Genomic DNA, 21,564 nt, shown 5'->3' on the forward strand with positions numbered 1-21,564 from the left:
ATCAGAAAAACATGTAATAACATCCTCAACACCTCTGTGGCACTGCCAACAAAAGCTGAGCTCCATAAAACCCCAATAAGGTTTGTAATATTGCAGGGATACTGTATTGAATGTGATCTGGAGCCAGGTGTACCTTATAATGTGGCCCCTCTCTCTGAGTACAGTAAGTTCTGTAAACTGCGACTCCCGTCGTTCCTTGCGTCATTGTGTCAACATGGCGCCTGTCTGCCGGACAAAAGGCGAATCTGTCTGACGGTGGATTGAAACCCAATTAGAAACAGAGGAGACATTTTGGGAAAACTGTCAGTGCCCGTGTGTCCTGGCGCCGCAAGACAATAGATATATGGTAAAAGAAACATCTGTGGAGGCTCTTCGACTGGAATATTAAGGTAAGTTAAGTCCTGCAGCTCCAACTACTGCTGTCTTGAAAACGGTCCTGCTAGCCCGATACATTTCCCTTTTCTCTGTATGGTGATACACTGAATAACTGAAAACTCCTTAAAAATTTCGGCGGTGCTGCGGCGTTTTACTTGGCGGTTAAGACTCATATTACCTAAACTGATATAAACGCTGTTATCTGAATAATAAGCCGCTATTCTCAAATTCGGCATGGACGGAGTTCACCTAGAAACACTTAATCAAACACAATGTCAACTTTTCCAGTTAGTCTACAATGCTTTCTATCGCGATGCTCGGTGTATTTAAGAATAACAATAGGCGAACCAGTAATAAAACGTATTGTTTTGTTGCGCTTAGAATGGTTTAGTTTACTAGATTTATGCCGAATTGAGGAGTTGTTCTTCGTTATCCATAAAACGTCTTAAGACACCCTCTATCGGGCATGCCCATCTCCCCAGAGGCAAGGCTTAATTAAAATCCACATTTTTTTCAATGTGGTTCGGCGCGAGAGTCGAACATTTCAAGTGAACACACCACATCGGGACTCCCTTGTCATTTGGGACCACTACAGGGTTGTCTTGAGCCAGCTGTTCTCTTCTGAGTTACGTTTCTGGTTCCAGGGCCAGCTAAAAAGTTGTCTACTGTAATTAAATGACTTTTGTCTACCGTATGTGCCCAGCTGGCTCATGTCTGCAAACAGGCTCGCCTTCATGCCACGTCTGGTTAGGATCTCAGGCAGGTCAGTGGGTTCAGGGATATTAATACAGTTTATCTGTAACATGGTAAACTTTAAGTAGATGTAAGCCTTCAAGTACAGCAAACATGAAATAATTGAGTGGAAACACAGTTACAAACAGAGAAAGTGAGATCTGGGTCATGCATTGTAGTTTCTCTGAGGAGTGAACCGGATGGGGATCTATAGAAAGCCTCAGCCAAGACATAGCTGGACTGTCTGTTGATATATTACAATGTGCTCCTCTGGTGGTTTCTGTTAGTCAAGTTAACCACAGACAGAGCTGGTTGACATTCAGTGTTGTTGCCTAAGAGCACTCACAGGTTTGTGTGAGTTGAAAGGGCACAGCAGTATTACCCTGGTTGTGAGTATTACACACAGTTTGTGTGTGGGGATTTTCACGTGTGCCCATACTCCTGTTTTCTCCTACCTGCTGTTGCTGCTTACCAGAGAATCTCTTTAAGAGTCGAGCATTGCCAGTCAGCATTATTTGATTACTAGTCCTTCTGTCCCTACTTGCACACATACCGTTTCCAAGCCTCACATAATCACAAATACTGTCACACTCAAACTCTGTTTCCTTGTTCTACTGGCTTGCTGTCAGTCCACTAAAACCTGAACTCTTATGACCTTCTAAACCTGCGGACATCAATTTAAAACTGGACAAAGTAATGTTATTTCTTTCACGGCTTGCAAAATATTCTGGCATATGTTCTTTATGTTGTCTGTTCTTTATTATGATTAAACCTGCAAGACAAGATTTGGAGTACTTGGATAAGCTACATTGTACTTACTGGACCAGTGTTATCATATTACAAAAGTGAGTGTGGCTGCTGGAAAGGCGGTTAATGCACCGTAGCCATGATGAGAAACTTAAGTGACCACCAGATCGTGTGAAGACGGACTTAAACTCCAACTGATCCTGCAGCCACTGTGGCAAATCCAGTACATAAAGGTGTATTTCCTGCTTAGAAAACCTTTGCTTTGGAGCAAAATGCATACATTCTTGTGGGTTTGGTAAATAATTAGTCTGATTCTTTTCTCGGGGCAGGAAGGAAAAGTTCTGTCTGCCTCCTGGTCACATGGTGTCATTGTGCGTCTAGAAGCCACTGTCTTCTTACAATAGGAGTACCTTTTAAAGGAACATTGGTTTCCTGCCAGAGAGGCTCCGGGAGGACTAGTTTAGCAGAAGGATTAGACCAAAGTACCCTTGTTTTTCTGTGGTGACTGTTTCATCATTGATTAAAAAGGTGTCAGTGTTTGATCAGATGACACTGGCTCATTCATTCAAAAAGGAATATTTGCTATTGAAAGTAAAATGCTCGTAATGTTATTAGTGTTTTGTTAATCCTCCTCTGCTTGTCTTCATCTTAGTTGACAGATATTGGTATTGATTTTATTCTACGAAATATGAAAATCCACAGCCTTCCACTTGTCTGTTTAGAAGTGTGTTTTACCTTTCCCTTCTTCAGCTGTGCCGTAGATGTTACGGTAGAGGTCAGGTGTCCATTCTATTCAGCACTTCTTCCACTCTGAAGTTTTAAATAGGTGCAGCTTCAGTGCAAGGCTGCCACTGATCTTGTGTTGACCAGTCAAATTGCACTTAGATACATCCTGCTTCCTTTGATCGTTCTAAATTCGTCTCTAAATTGCATCTGGCAAATGTACACACAAACACACTCGCACATGTAGTAGTCCTCACAGCTCACAGTGCATGTTGAGCAATACTCCACAGAACATCCTCAGTATAAAAATGGAAGAGGACTGAAGCCACCATAACTCACAATGGCGTCTCTCTGGCCAAACTGACAGGCATAAGAAGGCAGGGTGACCTTGACTGGCCCAAAAGTCCCCTTTAATTTAATCAAACCTAATCCAATATCAAACTCGATAAACTCTAAATTTAAACCACCCATGACTGCTTAACCATATTTTAAGCTCACCGGATCGAGGACCTGCATCAAATTGTCCTCAAAGAATAGATGTAGATGGATACCAGCCACCTAAGTGCGTCTGTTTTTTTAGATCCATACATTGTTCCCCGAGAAATTAATAAAAGTGTTGAAAAATGCCCTAAATTGCAATGTTAAAGAAAGTGAGAAAAAACCCCTGGATCTGTCCCTTTATCCGGATCTGCACCAGAAGTTAATGGGGTCTCTATTGGGCTGAGACCCGTCCTCCGTCCAAGTTTTGTGGAAAGCCATTCAATAATTTTATTGTAATCCTGCTGACAAACCGACCAACCAACAGACACGGGTGAAAACATAACCTCCTTAGCAGATTGATTAAAAGTTATTCAGTGGGGCCTGTTGTCCTTGGGGTTAAGGCGTCGACCATGAAACGAAACATACCCCGGTTGGTATTTAGCTGCTGATCTTTTTCCTCATTTCCTTTCATTTCTTTGCTGCCGGCTATCAAATAAAGGCATAAAGCTGATATTCCCTAGGCTTGCACAGTGAGTCCAAACTATAAGGATATTTGTCATTTCTTGATTAGATAATTTGTTGCGTGTTTCTTATACTTTCTGAGAAATTTTGCATAAACCACAGACTTTTGAAGCACTTGTGTTGCAGCTGTGCTTAAACAAGTGAAGTAATTTGTTAATTTGATCTAATTAATTTTGATGGGTCATTATGAAATCAAAACATCATCATTTTGTCATACATTTTTAGTCCTGTATCGATCCTATGTATCAGTCTAACTTTGTACATCGTGACTCATCCTCTGCAGCAGTGAGAGAAAGTATGGAGCTTGGCTGCCTGAGATGTAAATTTTTCTTGGCATTTTTCCTGAGACGTGCACGCACACACACATACAGATACGCACTCGCCCTCACCCTCCTCCTCTATATAAGTGTTGACATGTCTGCTGACTTTGATTCTCTGCTGTAGCCTGTTTTTCTTCTCGGCACAAGGAAAAAAAAGCATCAAGACAGATGTGTTATCTCATTTATCCATTTATCTTCCTCTCCTGCTCTCTCTCTCTTTCTCTCACTTCACACTGACGGTTTGTTTAGAAATGACAAATCTGTGCACATTCAAAAGTACATGGCATTAATACAGATTAAAATGGGAAACAACAATACACTTTTTTTTGGTTAAAGCTACACGTCAGCATGCTTAGCATACATTGCATTATTTGGGTAACATTATGAGATTATTGGGGTTGAGAAGGTAACCACTATGATAAAAGCTGTATTTAGTCTGAAGGAATGCACTTCATATCTGGGCAGCAGCTGCTGAGCTCTCATATCTGTGTGTGTGTGTGTGTGTGTGTGTGTGTGTGTGTGTGTGTGTGTGTGTGTGTGTGTGTGTGTGTGTGTGTGTGTGTGTGTGTGTGTGTGTGTGTGTGTGTGTGTGTGTGTGTGTGTGTGTGTGTGTGTGTGTGTGTGTGTGTGTGTGCTGTAAATGGAAGCAAACAGATGTGACTGTACTTCCATTTTGTTCTGTGATCCTTTCATTGGTGGGTTTTGTTGTTTAGGGTTGTAAAGCTAACTGTGGAGCGAAGGTCACTAATAAGCTAAAATATACATTACCCCGAAGTAGAAAATATGTATGTTTATATTATATCACGCCCTGTTTCTGATGCTATTTATGGTCAGTATTTTTTGTGCAATAGCCATTCAGTATATTTGCATTGTTCAACTGCCTCTCTAGAGTAGTAGTAGTTGCTTCTTAGTCACTGCTGAGGTACACCTTTCTTGAACATTATTCAGATTGTGCACACATGCTGGAGAGATTCACAGACAACAATGTTGGTGCATTAGTGGACATGATGTGGAAGATAATCAACCTGGACTGATTTATATTTCTCACTAAACTACATTGTGTGTCCTCTTGAGGTATAAGGGGAGTGTTCAGTGCATTTCTGACTAATTAAAAAAAAATAAAAAAATAAATTGTTTTGATTCTTTGGTGTGTTACTGCACCAACTGATGATCAGCAGAAATCTTGAAATCAACAGCAGGATTAAAATCAGGCCTGTTGTGCAGACTACACACAAAAGAGGCGTCTGCTGCACAGCCAGCTACTAGTCAGAAACTCCACAGAGTACCCTAAGTAATGTATTTTTAGTGCAGCATTACAATACGCCATGTATTACTTATTAGGTTTTTGCGCTACGATTGCGCTCCTCACTAGTCAGCACCAGAAAAACTAGTCGGTTAAACTTGTTATCTTATTTATTTATGTAGACACTTGAATTACATATTGACATAATTTGCACTGACATGCTTTGTAGGGTTTATGCAGTGTCATAATGCATGCTGCAGAGAGCCATGCATTTCAGCGGAATTTAAATACAATTTAGTTATTGAAGACTATGATTAACAGTTTCAAATGGCTCTTATAATACACAATATTTTATGGGACAATAGTGAACCTTACTGATTTGAATTGTGCTCAGTTTTGATAAGTCTTTTCGTAGTTCAAACTTGAGGAAAAGTAGCTGTAGGGAACATCCCTGTTTTTTTAAAATACCAGGAATATAAAGAATGAAAAGTACTTATTATATATAATTGTTCTCTTTACATAAAAATGCTGTTGCCTGTAGTGTGTAGTGTGTAGTGCTCGGTATGAGCTGCTGAGCTGTGTGAAATACAGTGGTTCCAGTTTCAGAGAGAAAATCAAGTCTAATTTGATCAGGGCCATAACCTACAAGAAGGATTTTAGTGGTGTAGCCGATGTAACTCTATTTATTGTAGAGTAGGCTGAAGTTTAATAATGCATTATATTAGATGTGCTTCAGACCTGTACAACGAAGTGCAGCACTTGATGTGTAGTTTTTCTTTGCCATTAATGCTGTTGTTCTGATCTCCAGGATGTTCCAGCAGTGTGAGGAGCCTCGTTTCACCATCGAGCAGATCGACCTCCTCCAGAGGCTGAGGAGGACAGGGATCACACAGGCGGAGGTCCTCCACGCCCTGGACACCTTGGACCACCTGGACCGGAAACATGGACACAAGTTGACCCATAAAACTTCCTACATGCCTCCCTCATCTTCCTTGTCTTCTTCCAGCGCCGTCGCCTCTTCCTCCATGACTTCCACCGCCACTCAGACAAGTTTCCCTGACAACCGACTGTCACTGTCGCCCAATAACAACTTCGACACCACCTCCCCCCCTCTACCCATTCCAGTAGCCTCACCTGTCGCCATGGCAGCGGCAGCTCAGAACGGTCTAGTCGCTGTCACCAACGGGAAGCTGTCACCACCCAGGTTTCCTCTGGGTGTGGTTAGTGGCAGCGTGACAGCACCGGGCTACGGGTTTGAGACCAGTGAAGAGGACATAGATGTTGATGACAAGGTGGAGGACTTGATGAGGTAAGACCTGTACAGAGCAGGTATTCAGGGATGGTATTTTGCTCATTAATTAGAATATTGTTTTCAAACTACACTATCTGATCACAGTGTTGCATCATAACCAAAAGTTAATGGGGTCTATTCTGGGCCAAGAACCATCCTCCAGCCAAGTTTTGTGAAATCCAAGCAGTAGTTTTTATGTAATCCTGCTGACAAACCAACCAACAGACAAATGGACAAGTGTGAAAACTTAACCTCCTTGGCTGGGTGATAAATGCTTTATTAAGTATGGACATTGTGGACTGACGCCCTTCCTCAGTGTGCAAACTGGCGTTAAAGTGAAGGTGGATAAGGTTGGCTTTGATCCAGGCTCACTGCATGTAAGGTGGACTGACCTTAAAGGTGGACCAGCTAAATAACTTGGCGTATATTTGTCATCCCATTAATGACAAGAAATTGATGCACAGAAATGCTAAAGATGTGTTTTGAAATTTGTCAACCAGAGTGTAGTGACAAGGATAATTTTTAATTGTGAAATGTCCTACACAATATATGACAAACATGACAATAGTTGAAAAACTAATGTAAAGATATATAGGTTGTATGAAGAAAAACGTTTTCTGATACATTAATGAAAGTTCTCAGTCATCAAGGTCAAGGTGATTCTAACTGCTCTATCGTAGGCAACTGGTCCACCCTAAGGACAAAACACTCAGGCATAGACAGAGTACTCTAGTTTATGCTGTTCAATGCAGCCAGGACTGCTAAGATTTGTACATTGGGGAGACAAAACAACCTCTCCATAACCGAATGGCACAACACAGGAGAGCCAACTCCTCAGGTCAAGACTCTGGTGTCCACTTACATCTGAAGGAGAAAAAACATTCCTTTGAGGACAACAATGTAAACATCTTGGCCAGAGAAGACAGATGGTTTGAAAGAAGAGTAAAAGAATCCATCTATGTCAAACTGGAACGACCGTCTTTGAACAGAGGATGTGGCTTAAGACATTACTTAACACCCACCTACAATGCAGCACTGAGTTCCCTCCCCAGACAGCTTAACAACCATTCACACCTGGGCTCACCTAGCCCTAGCGACCCACATGAAGGCCGGTTGGGTCAACGACCCACAAGTGGCCCTAACGACTCTGTAAGGACACTCCCACACAGAGTTTAAAAGCCTGCAACTCCCCTCCAGTTAGTTAGAAGTGAAGAAGCCTCTTGGATGAGAGGGGAAACGTCTTCAAGAAACTGAAACAAGTCCAGTTGCCTACGATACAGCACTTAGAAGTTTTCTGATATACATGTGCTATTATCTGTTTTTTTAAATCTATAATATAAATGATCATATTTATTACAATTAGGATCATTTTAGCTATCAAAATGTGAATGTGGTTTTTGAACTCCCTGGCAACATGTACAGTACATTGCTGCACCAGGGAGCAGGTGTTTACACAGAAGGACTGATGGTCGACAAGCCTGCCTGTAGCTCACACTGAGTCTGAATATGATACAAGGATTAATGCCTACACACAGTCACACGCATACAGTACACACACATGCGCGCGCACACACACACACTCTCTCACTCACTCACTCACGCGCACACATACACACACGCTAGCGCATCTCATCTGTAGTCTGCAGTCAGACAGCTGCAATCAGAGCGGTATTGATTTGAGGGTGTGTGAAAATCAAGCCAGAAAAAAAGCAGTGAATATTACAGCAGGATGAAACCTCTGATTCCTGTACATATGCAGCCTCAACAGCCACTGCCATAAATATATATATGTGGTTTACAGAGGTACAGCTGGTGTAGCTACAGTGACAGTTGTCTTGTGCTATACAGTATGTGTTGGTAATGTCATTAGAGATGTGAACATTCATTGTACTGTGCAGTAAAGAGTGGATTATTCACTCTGCTTGTAGGAGGGACAGCTCTGTGATCAAAGAGGAGATTAAGTCCTTTCTGGCGAACAGGCGGATCTCCCAGGCTGTGGTCGCTCAGGTAACGGGTGAGTATCATCTTCATCTGCCACTTCAATCAGGCCATCTGAATCACCACCAGAAAGAGTTGACATGCCAGCAAACATCCAGCCCACTGACGATACAGATCTCGCTCCGTTTCTCTTCCTCCAGGGATCAGCCAGAGTCGGATCTCTCACTGGCTCCTGCAGCAGGGATCAGACCTCAGCGAGCAGAAGAAACGAGCCTTCTTCCGCTGGTACCAGCTGGAGAAGACCAACCCTGGTAAAACCACCCTCCACCATCAGGCCTACATCTGCTGCATGCATAACCTCCCGCTCCTCCAATATATCAGTGTTTCCCACAGACTTCTTGAAGAGGTTTTCCCTGTATGTGTCCGCTCTGTTGACTTTTTTTTGTCAGCAGCATGTTTTGTAGGTCACCCAAAAGCACAACTCCTGTTTAAGATATTTTCACCCCTGATTCTGTTTTCACAACAGCGGATGAGCCGCGTGTGGAGGAAGCTTGTTGTTACTTGCTATAAGGTGGTACAGACTGACACTGCACCACCAGGTGCACTTGTATGAAACAACAACAACATAAGTAGGCCTTCACTAATCAGGAGAAGTCGCATCATAATCAGTGCGTTTTACAGGAGGGATGTAACACCAGGGAACATCTTTCTCTCTCTAGCCCCTTTTTAGTTAGAAAATGCACCACATTTGCAGCCAGGTAAAGGCTGCAATCTGCCGCCTTTCTATGTGAAATGGAGGTGTAATATTCCTCCTTTTCAAAAAAGCCGCCACTGGGGTAGTGACGTGATGTGAAGCACGAAGTTGGGTGTGAACAGTGACGAGTGATCTGGTTATTGAGGATTCTCTCGGCTGTGATGGTTAGCATCTCCCGGATCTCAGTGGCTTTTCTAGTGATCTTGATGTCCGCGGATGAAGTGATGAACTGACTGCTGTGATCAGCTGTTTCCTGCTTTTAAAACTCCTGGCTGTGGGTCGCACAACAGTGCACGCCACGACACCTCCGCCCATGTCATGCAATTGCCGGGACATCGACGACTTGGATTTACATAGCAGTGGAGGTGGCAAACAGTGTACCCTCCTGGGTGTCATATTGGCGGACCAAAACAGATCCCCAATATGCCGCGGTCTGTCTAAATTCGTGGACCTGGCTGCAAAAAGGACAGCCAAATTGGCGGGTTGCTGTCCAGTATAAAAACGCTGTGTGCTATAGAGCTTGTGTGAATATCAGTAGAAAGGAGGGGTAGAGTGAGGGCACATTGTAAACCATAATTGATCCCAGATAGTGTCGTTCTCTTGGACGGATAAAAAAAAAAAAAGATCAGAAAAATGCTAGAGTGTATAGGCAAAATAACCTTGCTCAAGTCTCTGTGTTGGAAACACTGCATATCCAAATAGAATGTAGGCAATTTTCCTATTTTGTTTGATGTTAAATAATTCTTCCGATCAGGATTCTGTTGAGTTAATCCTGAGCTTCTTGGTACAATCCTTCCAGGCTAAGAATGCGTTTTAAGAACTGTGACAAATTGATCTGTGTTTTCTATCCCTTTTTTAAGTGTTTTAATAATATAAAAGAGTCCAAAGACAAGGGAATCTAAAAGGCTGGCTTCCTGACCATGACGCAAAGTTTTGTCGTTGGGCTGGCCAGAAGTAATACAGGGGGCCCAAATGCCAATGAGCTCCAGGTTCATGAGGGACAATAAACTAATCCTAGTATTTTATTGTACCAAATACATTTTAAATGTTTGCTCAGAGATGTAAAGAAAAAAAAAAGCTGCACATAAACAACAAGGTAACATTTTAAGGAGACAAAATAAATAATGGGAGAACATTCATTCTTCTAACACGTATGCTTCCCAGCAGATATAACGCAGGTAGAGCGGGACATTTCCACATATCCTGGACCTGTTTTTCAATAACTAGTCAGCTGCTCTGAATGCATGACTGGCAGTGCTTACTTCAGTAACGCATAGAGTTTCTCAACAGTGACTGAGCAAAAAACAGGCCATTTAGACTGCTGAGGACAGTCCCTTCTACCACATAATGGAAAGAGCTGGTTATCTATTAAAAGCGTGGTTTACAATAGACAGTCAGTTTGTCCATTGTATACCGGCTCAGTCTGCTTGAGGATGACTCTGGACACCCCAGATTGACAGCTCTAATACAGTGCCGAAAAATAATATAGTACCTGAGCTCATTGGTATTCATCGTCGACATTTTAAAATAAATTAAATGGAGGTGGATTCTTTTTTTAGCCGTACTGTTGCAGAAACGGGCAGGTCTCCAATATTGGGAGAGTTGCAGATACGAGTCAGAAAAGAAAACCCTGGCATGCGTTTGCATTTTTATGTTCATCTTGAGAAGTCTCTGGTTACAGAAAAACTTGAACAACATGTACTTTTCTTCCACATTCCACTATGTTGTTCTCAACTTGACACAGTTGGTTATTGTTCCATCACAGGAAAAACGAGACATACGAGAAGAATCCGTACATCAAGTTCAAGTTAGCCTGTGTCCTTACTCAGGAAAAAATGAGCGGCATGACAATTTGATTAGAATCTCCTGACTTTAATTTGTTTCATTGGCTCAATGCTCTAAAATAAATCAATTTCAGGGTGTAATGGGTCACTCTGACTTTATAACCTGACACATTTTTAATGTTGTCATTATTTAATTATTTTTAGTGGTGGAAACACTTAATGGAAAAGTGCCTGAGAATTAGCATTTAGCTGAGCAAATGTCTTTGATTTCTCTGAAATGAATTATTCCTAAATACTAAAATGTCTGGTGTTTTTACCTTCAGGTGCCACTCTGGCCATGCGAGCCGCCCCATTGGCTCTGGACGACATGATGGACTGGCACCAAGCCCCACTTCCATTTGGCTCCGGCCCTACAGGCTTCCGTCTGCGGCGAGGGAGCAGGTTCACCTGGAGGAAGGAGTGTCTGGCTGTTATGGAGAGGTGAGGAGTAGGAGGAGGTGGTAATGGCAAAAACATTGAAAAGGAAGAGGTGTGTGTCGGCTGAAAATGTAGCAAATAATAATGTTTGATTGGCTTTGCATGTGTCTATTCAGCTACTTCAGTGATAACCAGTACCCTGATGAGGCCAAGCGGGAGGAGATTGCCACCGCCTGCAACGCTGTCATTCAGAAACCAGGTGGGTAAAAACTTCAATGGATGCCTTTGAGAAAAATTATAATACATAGTAGACTACTAAATGTAATTGCTCTGTGATTTGTGGTTGCATTTCTTTTTAAACCGACTGTTTACTGCTGTCAGATAGCTGAACAATTCTGAAATTTGATCGCAGCTCATTATATATTTAACAACCGTCAACAGCTGTGTTGTGAGATCAGCTATATTGATGTTTTAAAGATGACAGATAAGGTTAAGATCAACCAAAGATTGTTACATGCAGCTGTCAGCTGAGTGCACAGGGACCACCTACAAACTGCAACACTGAAAAGCAACACAAGCACAAGCTTCTTGTGCAGTGTAGCGTCACCAAAATTCACTCCACACATGGAAAATTCAACAAATATCTAATCCCCTCAGTATTGTAGCGTATCCAACAGGGGACTACAGATGTGTGAAGTCATTTTGGTGAAAATGAGTGAATTGTTTTGTTTTTCGCTGCTGCAGTTTGTAGACTGTCCCTGCACACTCGCCTGACAGCCGCTGCACATAAAGACCAATGTACTTTGATGAATATTCAAATAAATATCTATTATGAATGAACAAGGCATCGTCAGTGTTTTGCTTATGAGTTATTGATCCCGGATGTTAAAATCTGTGAATATCATCACGACTTTACTTTACTGAAGTTGATGACATATCAAGGAGATAATGTCAATAAATATGAGCAAAATACAGACTTTGCTTATCCTGTGTGAATGCTTCACCTGAAACACAGATGTGAGGTGGTACTGTTACTCCTAAATCACATGAGGTTGCCTGATGATACTAGTCCCTTGCGAATACGGCTAAAGGAAGATCTTTGCATTGCCTTGAAAATGCTTTCTCAGCAGTGAAATTAAATATGCTTGAATGAGCTGAAAAAAGAGAGACTGAAGGGCTAGAAGCAGCCGCCATAAATGATCTGTGTGTGTGTGTGTGTGTGTGTGTGTGTGTTACAGGAAAGAAGCTGTCTGATCTGGAGAGGGTAACATCTCTGAAAGTCTACAACTGGTTTGCAAACCGCCGCAAAGACATCAAGAGGCGTGCTAACATTGGTAATGTCTACCTTTGTTTGTGTGTGTTAACACTTGTAGATGTTTTTGCAGTTATACATATACCATGTCCTATTGGGTAGTAGGGGACTTGTTCATTTTTAATAAGGGGTTAGAGTGAGAGGCAGTAGGAGAAAATGTCATCAAGCAAAGGTCCAGAACATCATAATTTCAGCCAACATAATTGTTTTCAGTGCCATATAAAACATTTTAGCATATTTCCTGTGTCCTCAGTTCAGATTTGAGTGGGTATGTTTGCTTTAATAACATCCACTGCATAACAAAAATATGCAACAAACCATTTTTAATAATCCCCACAGTCTCAGATATGAGTCACACTGATGTTGAACTGCCCGTGGGAAGAATGAACATGTAAGAGTTGGTGAAGGTTCTCAGTCATCCAGGTCAGAGTAAATTCTAAGTGCTGTATCGTAGGCAACTGGACTTGTTTCAGTTTCTTGAAGATGTCTCGCCTCTAATCCAAGGTGAGCCAAGGTGTGAGTGGTTGTTAAGCTGTCTGGGGAGGGAACTCAGTACAGCACTGTAGGTGGGTGATAAGTAATGTCGTAGGCCACCTCCTCTGTTCAAAGACAGTCATTCCAGTTTGACATAGATGGATTCTTTTACTCTTCTTTCAAACCATCTGTCTTCTCCGGCCAAGGTGTTTACATTGTTGTCCTCAAAGGAATGATTCCTTTGAGGAGCGCACATGTGTCCTTAACAACTCTGTAAGGACACTCCCACACAGAGTTTAAAAGCCTGCAAACTCCCCTCCAGTTAGTTAGAACTGAAGAAGCCTCTTGGATGAGAGGGGAAACAAACCTGTCCAGTTGCCTTGATTTGATTGGCTAAGAACTGTCACATTAGGGTTTTAAAACGCATGCAGTTTGGTCTGTGAGTTTCCTGGGCCACGTGTGCTGGAAAGGCTAGAAAAAGCTGTGCCGGTTAAAAGGGAAACACTCAAAATATCAAAATGTAAAATATCTCAATAACTTAGAAGATATAGGTGCAGGTTCACTCTTTGGGGTGGCTGCCTATTGTGACTGAAGAAGTCGACATGAAACAGATACTCAGAAACTACATGCATGTCCCCCCTTAAGAATTTTATATCCAGTTGTGCTGTGCTGGATTCTCGAACAGTCTCTAAATAAATCAATAAACACATAAAAATAGCTTTTACTGCTGAGCACACAGCCTTGTCGACCAGCTGAATCTTCTTCACTCTCTGTATCGCCAAACCAACACTTAGATGTCGTCCTGCTCGTCACAAACACAGCTGTATAATCTCACACACACCTGGGAACACACATTCTTGTCATGACTTCTACCAGCAGCAGCAGCAGGATATTGTTCAGCTCTAAAATAGCAGCTCCTTAAGTCCTTCATTCTTACTTTGTGTCACTGCTTTCCTACATCCGTGTGTGTGTGTGTTGGTGTTTGAGGTCGATATGCTATGATAAGGTTTGTGTTTTTGAAGAAGCAGCCATCTTGGAGAGCCACGGCATCGAGGTTCAGAGTCCAGGAGGTCAGTCCAACAGCGACGAGGTAGATGGCAACGACTTCCCTGACCAGGTAAATTACATACAGAGCCTCCTATAGAACTGCACTGAACAGCTGTTGCTTCCTGTTTGTGTAACCGTTCAAATTTACATACAGTCACATATTTGAGCCCTATGTTTAGACGGTATGTTCAGGAGTAACATAAATCAGATTAAAGCATTGTGACATTACTGTATGTTTGTGAGGGTAGAATGACCTGATTATTGCATAACCTCTGCTGCTCTGTCACAGGGATGTGAGGTGTCCTTATTTGACAAGAGAGCTTCAGCCAGGCAGTTTGGTTTCAGTCGAGCTGACCTTTCCTCTCCCACCCAGGTACACACTACCTCCTCAGTACAGCTGCATTATCAAAGAGCTTTGGCATCAGATTAAAGAGATGTCAAAACTTTAAATTCCAACAATTAAAATCCAGATTCAGCCAGAAATCAACTAATCATCCCCTTTATTTCTCCTCTCAGGTTCCAACACTACTCCCCAGCTGGTTTTCTGCCCTGGGCAGAGGTGGCTTGTCTGGTCAGAGGGGCACTTCTCTGATTGGCCGCTCCCTAGTGTCAGCGGCGGGCCCTCAGGCAGAGGGTTCCAGATTGACAGGCGTGTCCTGGTCTCCTCCCTCCCCTTCCCTCCAGGATGATCCCACCATCCACAGCGCTCTGTCCGACGCCCAGGACCCAAATGGTTTGGAGAAGGCGGCAGTCAATCACAGCAACCAGGTCATAGTCAATCAGGTGGATGGAGTAAGGTGCGGCATGGGGAATGACATCAAGACGGAAACGCTGGAGGACGACTGAAGGGGGCGGTGGATTTGGTCGGGGTAATGAATGGAACAGAATCAGAGGTGTGTTAATATGCAAGCAGATTTTATAGGAATGTAATAAGTGAAAAAAAAAAAAAATGACCAAAAGTCGTGTAAACTCCAACCCTGAGATACCTCCCAACCCTACCTCCAACCACCAACCTACTCTGCTACGCTCTTATAGGTATTACTAGTATATTATAATAATGATAATACTGATAAACTCTTATTTGTTATAGTGCTCCCCAGCAGGCTATGGAAATGCCTAATCAAACCAAACCAGACAAAGAAAGTATAAAACATTAATAATTAAATTATGACGGCGTAATCAAAGGAAATACATACAGCAGTGTGTATTATTTTGTCTTTGATTGATGGTGATTTGGTTTTATTTAGGCATTTTAAATCTTCCATAGCAGACTGTCTAACAGGACATGATGCATTGTACAGATTTCTTTGGAAACTGCATTTTTCACAGCAGGACAACACTGTATTTGACACTTGGTTCAAATAGTTTCAGGGTCTTGCACTGTGATCACAACACAACTGAACAGCCTCAAAAGATAAATACATTAATCTAAGAGTTTATTTTAACTGATTGTTTCACAATTACAGTATGTAGCGCATTTCATTGCAGTTTATCATATTTCGAATTTTTAGCTGTTAACTCCTTCCATTGAGAAGAACAGCCGAATAAGCTGAGTTTCATCAAGGTCACAGCTCGCCGCTAATATTTCTGTGACCCAGATATGATTTAAAGATTTAAAAGAGAGAAATAAGTGGAATAAGCCACTTCTTTATCCCCTGCCCTGGTAAAATAAGCTTAATATATGGAAGCAAAGAAAGGCCATATTCATCCTAATTCTGTGAGCAACTGAATGAAAGTGAGTGAAATTAAATCACAATCACAATCACACTGAAATTAAAATACTTATGAAATATTTAAATTTTAAATTTCGATTTCATTGAAATATTTTAATTGGAAAAGTATCTGAATATGTGCTGTAGGATTCCTCTGTTTTTCAAGGGGAGAATTTCAAGTTCTCCAAATGAAAACATGCAACCGAGTGACTTTTTGTTGTTCAGCTGTGGAGGGTTTTCAGTTGCTCTTCTGAATTTAGGTCTTGGATCACATGACTGACTCACCATTACGTGATAGGTCAGATGTCTGATCTGATGACCGTGCCTCACATAGCATCCCAAAAGCTAAAATTAGAATTCTTCATCTTGAATTTTTGTGTCTGAATTTCACCAATTTAAAATGAGCAACTAATCAAGTTATTTATTTATTTTACAACTTAAAATTACAAGGAAGAATTTAAACCCCATAAACAGTAGTATTTCTTGACAGTATTTAAATTCTATAAATTTAGCAGTATTTAAAAATCAACAATAAGCACTTAACAGAGATCATATTTCACAATTATGTATACAGTTGCGTGTTAGATATTTTATTGGTTTATTTGATTGGGACAGAGCATGTGTAAAAATACACAATGCAAACATGCTGGATTTAGCATGCTAATGTACATCTGCAGTCCCTTGACAGGTAACAAATACAGTAACATTACAAATAACAATATACAATAAACAATACTAAAACAAACAAAATACATTACGCAACATGTCCATTTAAAAATTAAAAGATTTTTTCGGCCTCTCTTTGCTTCCATATTAATAACAAGTGATTTAAAACAAAGTTACTCTATACGCGAACGTCGAAGGAAGCTGAAACTGTTGACACATTTGTAAAAAACTAGAAACCCGGATATCCAGGGGACTGATAGTTATTCATTTGTGCCCGCTTACCTGATGGGTGATCAGGCTGAATGAATGAATCACTGTGAGATGATCTATAATCAATACAGATCAGTCAGGTGGGAGGTATTCAGCAGTGTAACAAACTGTTACTAGATACTACAGATTAAAGTATAAAGTGAATACATACATATACCACACATGTATGTATGCACACACATACATATAAACATTATATTATATAAACCATGGGGGTATTTATATGTACCTGATCCACTTCTATTTACAGTATATAGACATATTAGCTTCAAATGAGATAAACTATCAGTATGAATCCTTCTTGTTGGTGAGAGGTGAGTGAAGCATTAGCCAAAGTATTAAGTTTAAATTTGGTATATTTTCTGAGTGTATGGTAGTCATGGGTGGTTCTATGTATTAGAGATATGTTAATGAACGATGCATCAGATGTGTCAAATTATTGCAAGCAAAATGCATTTCCTTTTTAGGTATATCTGTGTTTGTGCTCGATATGCCACGTGTTCTAAACACACTGTCATGTTCAAATTGTATTTTCTTTTTAAATGACACTTTATTGGATCAATATCACGGTGCTTAGAGTCCCTGCTGTTGAAACATTTCATTGATCAGTATAATGAGAGACCAAAAAGGGAAAAGTAAGAGAAAAAAATATTTGGCAAACTTAAGGTGAGTCAGTAGGATTCACAGCAGGAAGTGTTTTTTATCTGAAAGATAAGTGTTCGATCAAACTAGTCAAATCAAAAAATATGTATCCCGGTACAGCCTTTGTAGAAGTCCAACTGTTTTCAGCTTATATGATAATGTCCATCCCGCAAGGAATTCCTTAAAGTCCTATTTTTCCTGTTTTATTTTTCTTTTAAAGAGTACTAGTTAAGTCATCCATCATCACCCTACTGCTCATTCAGTTGTTCAGCTGAAAAAATGTTTCATTACTGTAAGAATTTAGGACAAACTATTTTCTACAATTTGTTGTTTGGGTGTGTAAAAACAAGCTGACATATTATCACCGTATGAAGCTGTTATAGTGGGCTTGTTGGTAAAAAAGTTGCCCGTTTACAAAAAGCAACATTTTTATTTATTTTAAATTCTACATTAATCCAATAGTCACTCTCCTTTTAGCTCTGTTTTGGTTTCCACCAACCCCTGAAAAAAATATATGGCTCCTCAGCTGCTAAATGTCCTGCTATGTTCACTAGCTAGTTGCTAACCTATTTTGTTTGCTGTTTGGTGCAGGTGACGTAGCATAGAGTAAGTTTATTGGAGCTTTTTCAATGAAAACACAGAAGGTCACAGCTGGAAACAAAGTAGAGCGTGGAGTTTGTTGGCTAAAAAAACAAAACAATTAGCTGAAACAGGCTAAAACGATGAGGGGAACTATAGAGTTTGATGATAAAAGGTTGCGTTCCCTTTCACATTACACAAAGTGATTTGATTCAAATTTAATGTGCAGTGCAGCTTTAATTGATCAGGTTCTAATTGAAAACTCCATTTTAATAATACAATACAGGCGTACATATTGCACCTTGGTATCTTAATACTAAATAACACTGGAGTTTGGTGTATCAGTCATGAGGTGAGCCAACCACTCAGAAAGATAATGGTAAAGGTAATGTTATATTTTTGTTCAAAGAATTATATCATGTATGGTTTTAAGTTGAAGTGCCTTAGTTTTTGCAGTGTACTAACAGTTATCAGTGCGTGAAAAAGGACTTCTACAATGGCTGTACACACATCACTGTATCCGAGCTAACGCAAGGAAGCTAAACACATGATGTTCTGTGACAGCCAACACTAAAATGGCTTCATTCAGATCAGTTCATCATTGTTCTTCACCAGGTGCTTTACAGGCTAAGCTACTCGTTCAGAGTTGAAAACTCGACACAAATACCTCACTTTACCCCCCGCAGCTATAAGCTACACCCCACAGGTTCCTCCACAGCTGCTTCAATGTGAATCAAAGTTTAGAGTAAAAATAACTGTAGAGCTGATTTATTCAGAGGAGACTGACGGCAAACTGTGATGAGGCTGTTAAAATGGTTCACTGGCTGATCTGAGAAATGTCGGTGTCCTTTAGAAAAGGGAAATTCCTTCTCGAACTCGAGCCAATAAATAGTAAGTTTGAAAGTCGAGGGAAATTCCACTCTGAAAAAGAATTTACTCATTCATAAGCTTCTGCCTCCACCAGAGTCCAAGAAATACTTCTAAAATATTTTCTTCCCTCATCCTGGTGGAACGCCAACATAACTTGTCAGTGATGGTTTCAGAATGAATCACTGGGAGCATTACAGTTTTGTGGTGGAATGTCTCTTTAATTGTACGGCAGCAGAGCTGTCCTGGGTGTCTTTGCTTTAAGCGTTTATAAAACATTGAGGCATCATTAGTTAGTTATGTAGCTTTCTGTATTCTGTTTGAATTATTTACACCAAAATATCATGAAATACAAACCCAGTGAGGGTTAGAAATGTTTTTTATTTTATTTTAAATCTGCTAAGCAGAAGCCTTTCTGAAGTGAATCTGTGGATTCATTTAAGATGTCATGCTTTTGAGATTATTTCAGGGTTTTGAATTGTTTCAGTTGCTGCCTTCATGGTCTCATCATGAAGTTGTACTTTGGAGTTCTAAGATTGATGTGAAATGAAAAAGTAGTCTATTAATGTTTTTTTTTGTCATTTTGGAGCCAAAAAGTCTGAAAGTAAAAAGAAAACAAGAAACAAAGTGTAAATGCTAAATGTGAGAATGTTATCTAATGTTATCTTTAACATTTTAAAGGAGACTAGAACCTCCACCAAGGCCCAACCTAAAGTCCCCTTTAATTCAATCAAGCATTATCTTAAATTTTAAACAACCAAGATCTCATCTGGTGTAAGATTTATAACGTTAGGTTCAGCTGTTGAGTAGATCTGGATTTTCACCAAAATCCGTCACATGATCTGTTGAAATATTAAAACTGTTGGCACTTTTCTGAATCCCCTTTATCTCAGCTGCACATTGGTAGTAGTTGCAGGTCGCTATCCCAATGTGTTACCGTAAAGTGGCTGAAAAAAGACTTTTTAGATCCGCCTAATTCAGATTTTTATTAGGATCTGCATCATATAGTACTCACAATCCTATGCCCCTCAAAAAACATCTCATAATATTACAGAAAGTGAGAAAAAGTTCCTGGATCTGTCCCTCTATCTGGATCTGCACCAACAGTTAATAGAGTCTGTTCTGGGCTGAGACACATCCTCCATCCAAGTTTGGCAGAAATCTGTTCGGTTGTTTTTGTTTAATCCTGCTGACAAACAGACATGGGTGAAAACATAAAGTCCTTGGTGGAGGTAACAACTACTTCACAGAATAAAAGCAGAACAACTGATGACATGACGGCAACCTCACAATGTTTGCTGCAGTTTCTCATTCATACATCACATTGATTGGTCTTGGTCTTTGTTTCTTGACTACATTTCATTTTGCTTTCAGTTTTTTGAACCTAAATTGGCTCCGTACCTTTTTATATACAAAAACCAGTGCCAGAAAGTGTGTATCATCATATCATAAATCAGAGTTATCACGATATAGAAGCACAGTGATACCAGTTTTCCCTTAAATGTCGTAGAAAGCCTTTGCTCTTCCAGTTCTATCAGCACTGTGTCAGACCACCCATGTGCGCTTTGTTCCTGACAGGACTGATGGCAGCATGTTTTTATCATTTCATTAGTTAAAATGCAGTTTTACCATCTGCCTTCAGCGATCTGTTGCCTTTCTGTACTGTTTAGTTTGATAGGATGAGCTTCCTTCAGCAGCTGATGCTTCAGATCAGATCCTGTGCTACACCTGTACACTAAACACACCTTTGGCACCAATCTGCACCATATGTGTGTCTCACCCACCAAATCCAACTGTCATATCCTCTGGCAATACACCTGTCACGTTACGCAGACGGTCAATATTTGTCTAGACAGTACTGCCTGGATGGTGGATGCTTGTTGAAGGTGTTGTAGTGGATCTCGACCTGATCTGAGCTCTGCTGTATGAACAAAGAGAACGCACAGGGGATCTGGTGTCAGCCTGGTTTCAGTCAGTTCACGCCTCAGGACTAAATGCTCCTGTCTGTCTTTGACTTCAGTCAATATGGTGAACATATGAGATGCAGTATGACATTTGAAGAGTTAATATTCCAAAATGCTGTTCTTATTTAGGTGGAAAAAGTCAACATTCAACATAAAATGTAGATGTTCCATTCTTGAGATTCTCCTTTGATCAGCTGATGACTGTAAATACTAAAAAATGAACATCTGGTTGAAACATTTGACCAGTCATGTAAAAAAAATACAAAGTTTCCTTTTTTAAGACTTCTGAGTGGTAACCATATCATTTTGGCAATAAACTCTTCAATAATTCTCTCTAGAATGAAAAATATCAACCTCAGCAGGATGTTTGTTGTATCAGTTTGAATTGATTTTCATCCCCTCATTTTTTTCTATTTCAAGATTTAGTGCCTTTTTTGGACAGTAGACTGTTCTGTAATCGCTATGTAGAGAATCTACATATGCCTTTTGTTACTTTTTCATCTGTTGGATAAACCTTATTTGTTATTTTTAAGGTGTGTTTTTATTGATATTCTATTTACAAGGGAATAAAAACTGATCAGAGTCCACGTGGTGTGTCTCAGTTTGTTTTGTCTGTACGTCAGTGGGTAAAGTTGAGCACATGTGGGGTTGGTGGATGGGCTCCGTTTCAACTGGGGCCACATACAGTTAATGTGTATGAAGTGG

The 21,564-nt window shown here is 40.6% G+C and overlaps 1 protein-coding gene across 3 annotated transcripts; it reads left to right on the forward strand.

Annotated features, from left to right (window-relative positions):
• The first annotated feature begins 224 nt into the window (after positions 1–224).
• On the forward strand, positions 225–21,444 carry LOC311263426 (homeobox-containing protein 1-like). Of its 3 annotated transcripts, none has more exons than XM_084363487.1 (10): positions 225–389; positions 5,951–6,451; positions 8,362–8,447; positions 8,572–8,682; positions 11,233–11,389; positions 11,503–11,585; positions 12,565–12,660; positions 14,135–14,229; positions 14,449–14,532; positions 14,676–21,444. In XM_084363487.1, the coding sequence occupies exons 2-10, from the start codon at positions 5,952–5,954 to the stop codon at positions 15,003–15,005; spliced, it is 1,542 nt and encodes a 513-aa protein (XP_084219613.1). In that variant the 5' UTR covers positions 225–389; position 5,951; the 3' UTR covers positions 15,006–21,444. The 3 variants fall into 3 exon arrangements, with proteins under 3 accessions (XP_084219613.1, XP_084219614.1, XP_084219615.1); XM_084363488.1 differs by having other exon boundaries at positions 14,138–14,229; XM_084363489.1 differs by having other exon boundaries at positions 14,141–14,229.
• Positions 21,445–21,564: the final 120 nt, after the last annotated feature.

This window comes from Pagrus pagrus, assembly GCF_965226575.1.
Source record: "Pagrus pagrus genome assembly, chromosome: 1".
NCBI classification, from domain to species: Eukaryota; Metazoa; Chordata; class Actinopteri; order Spariformes; family Sparidae; genus Pagrus; species Pagrus pagrus.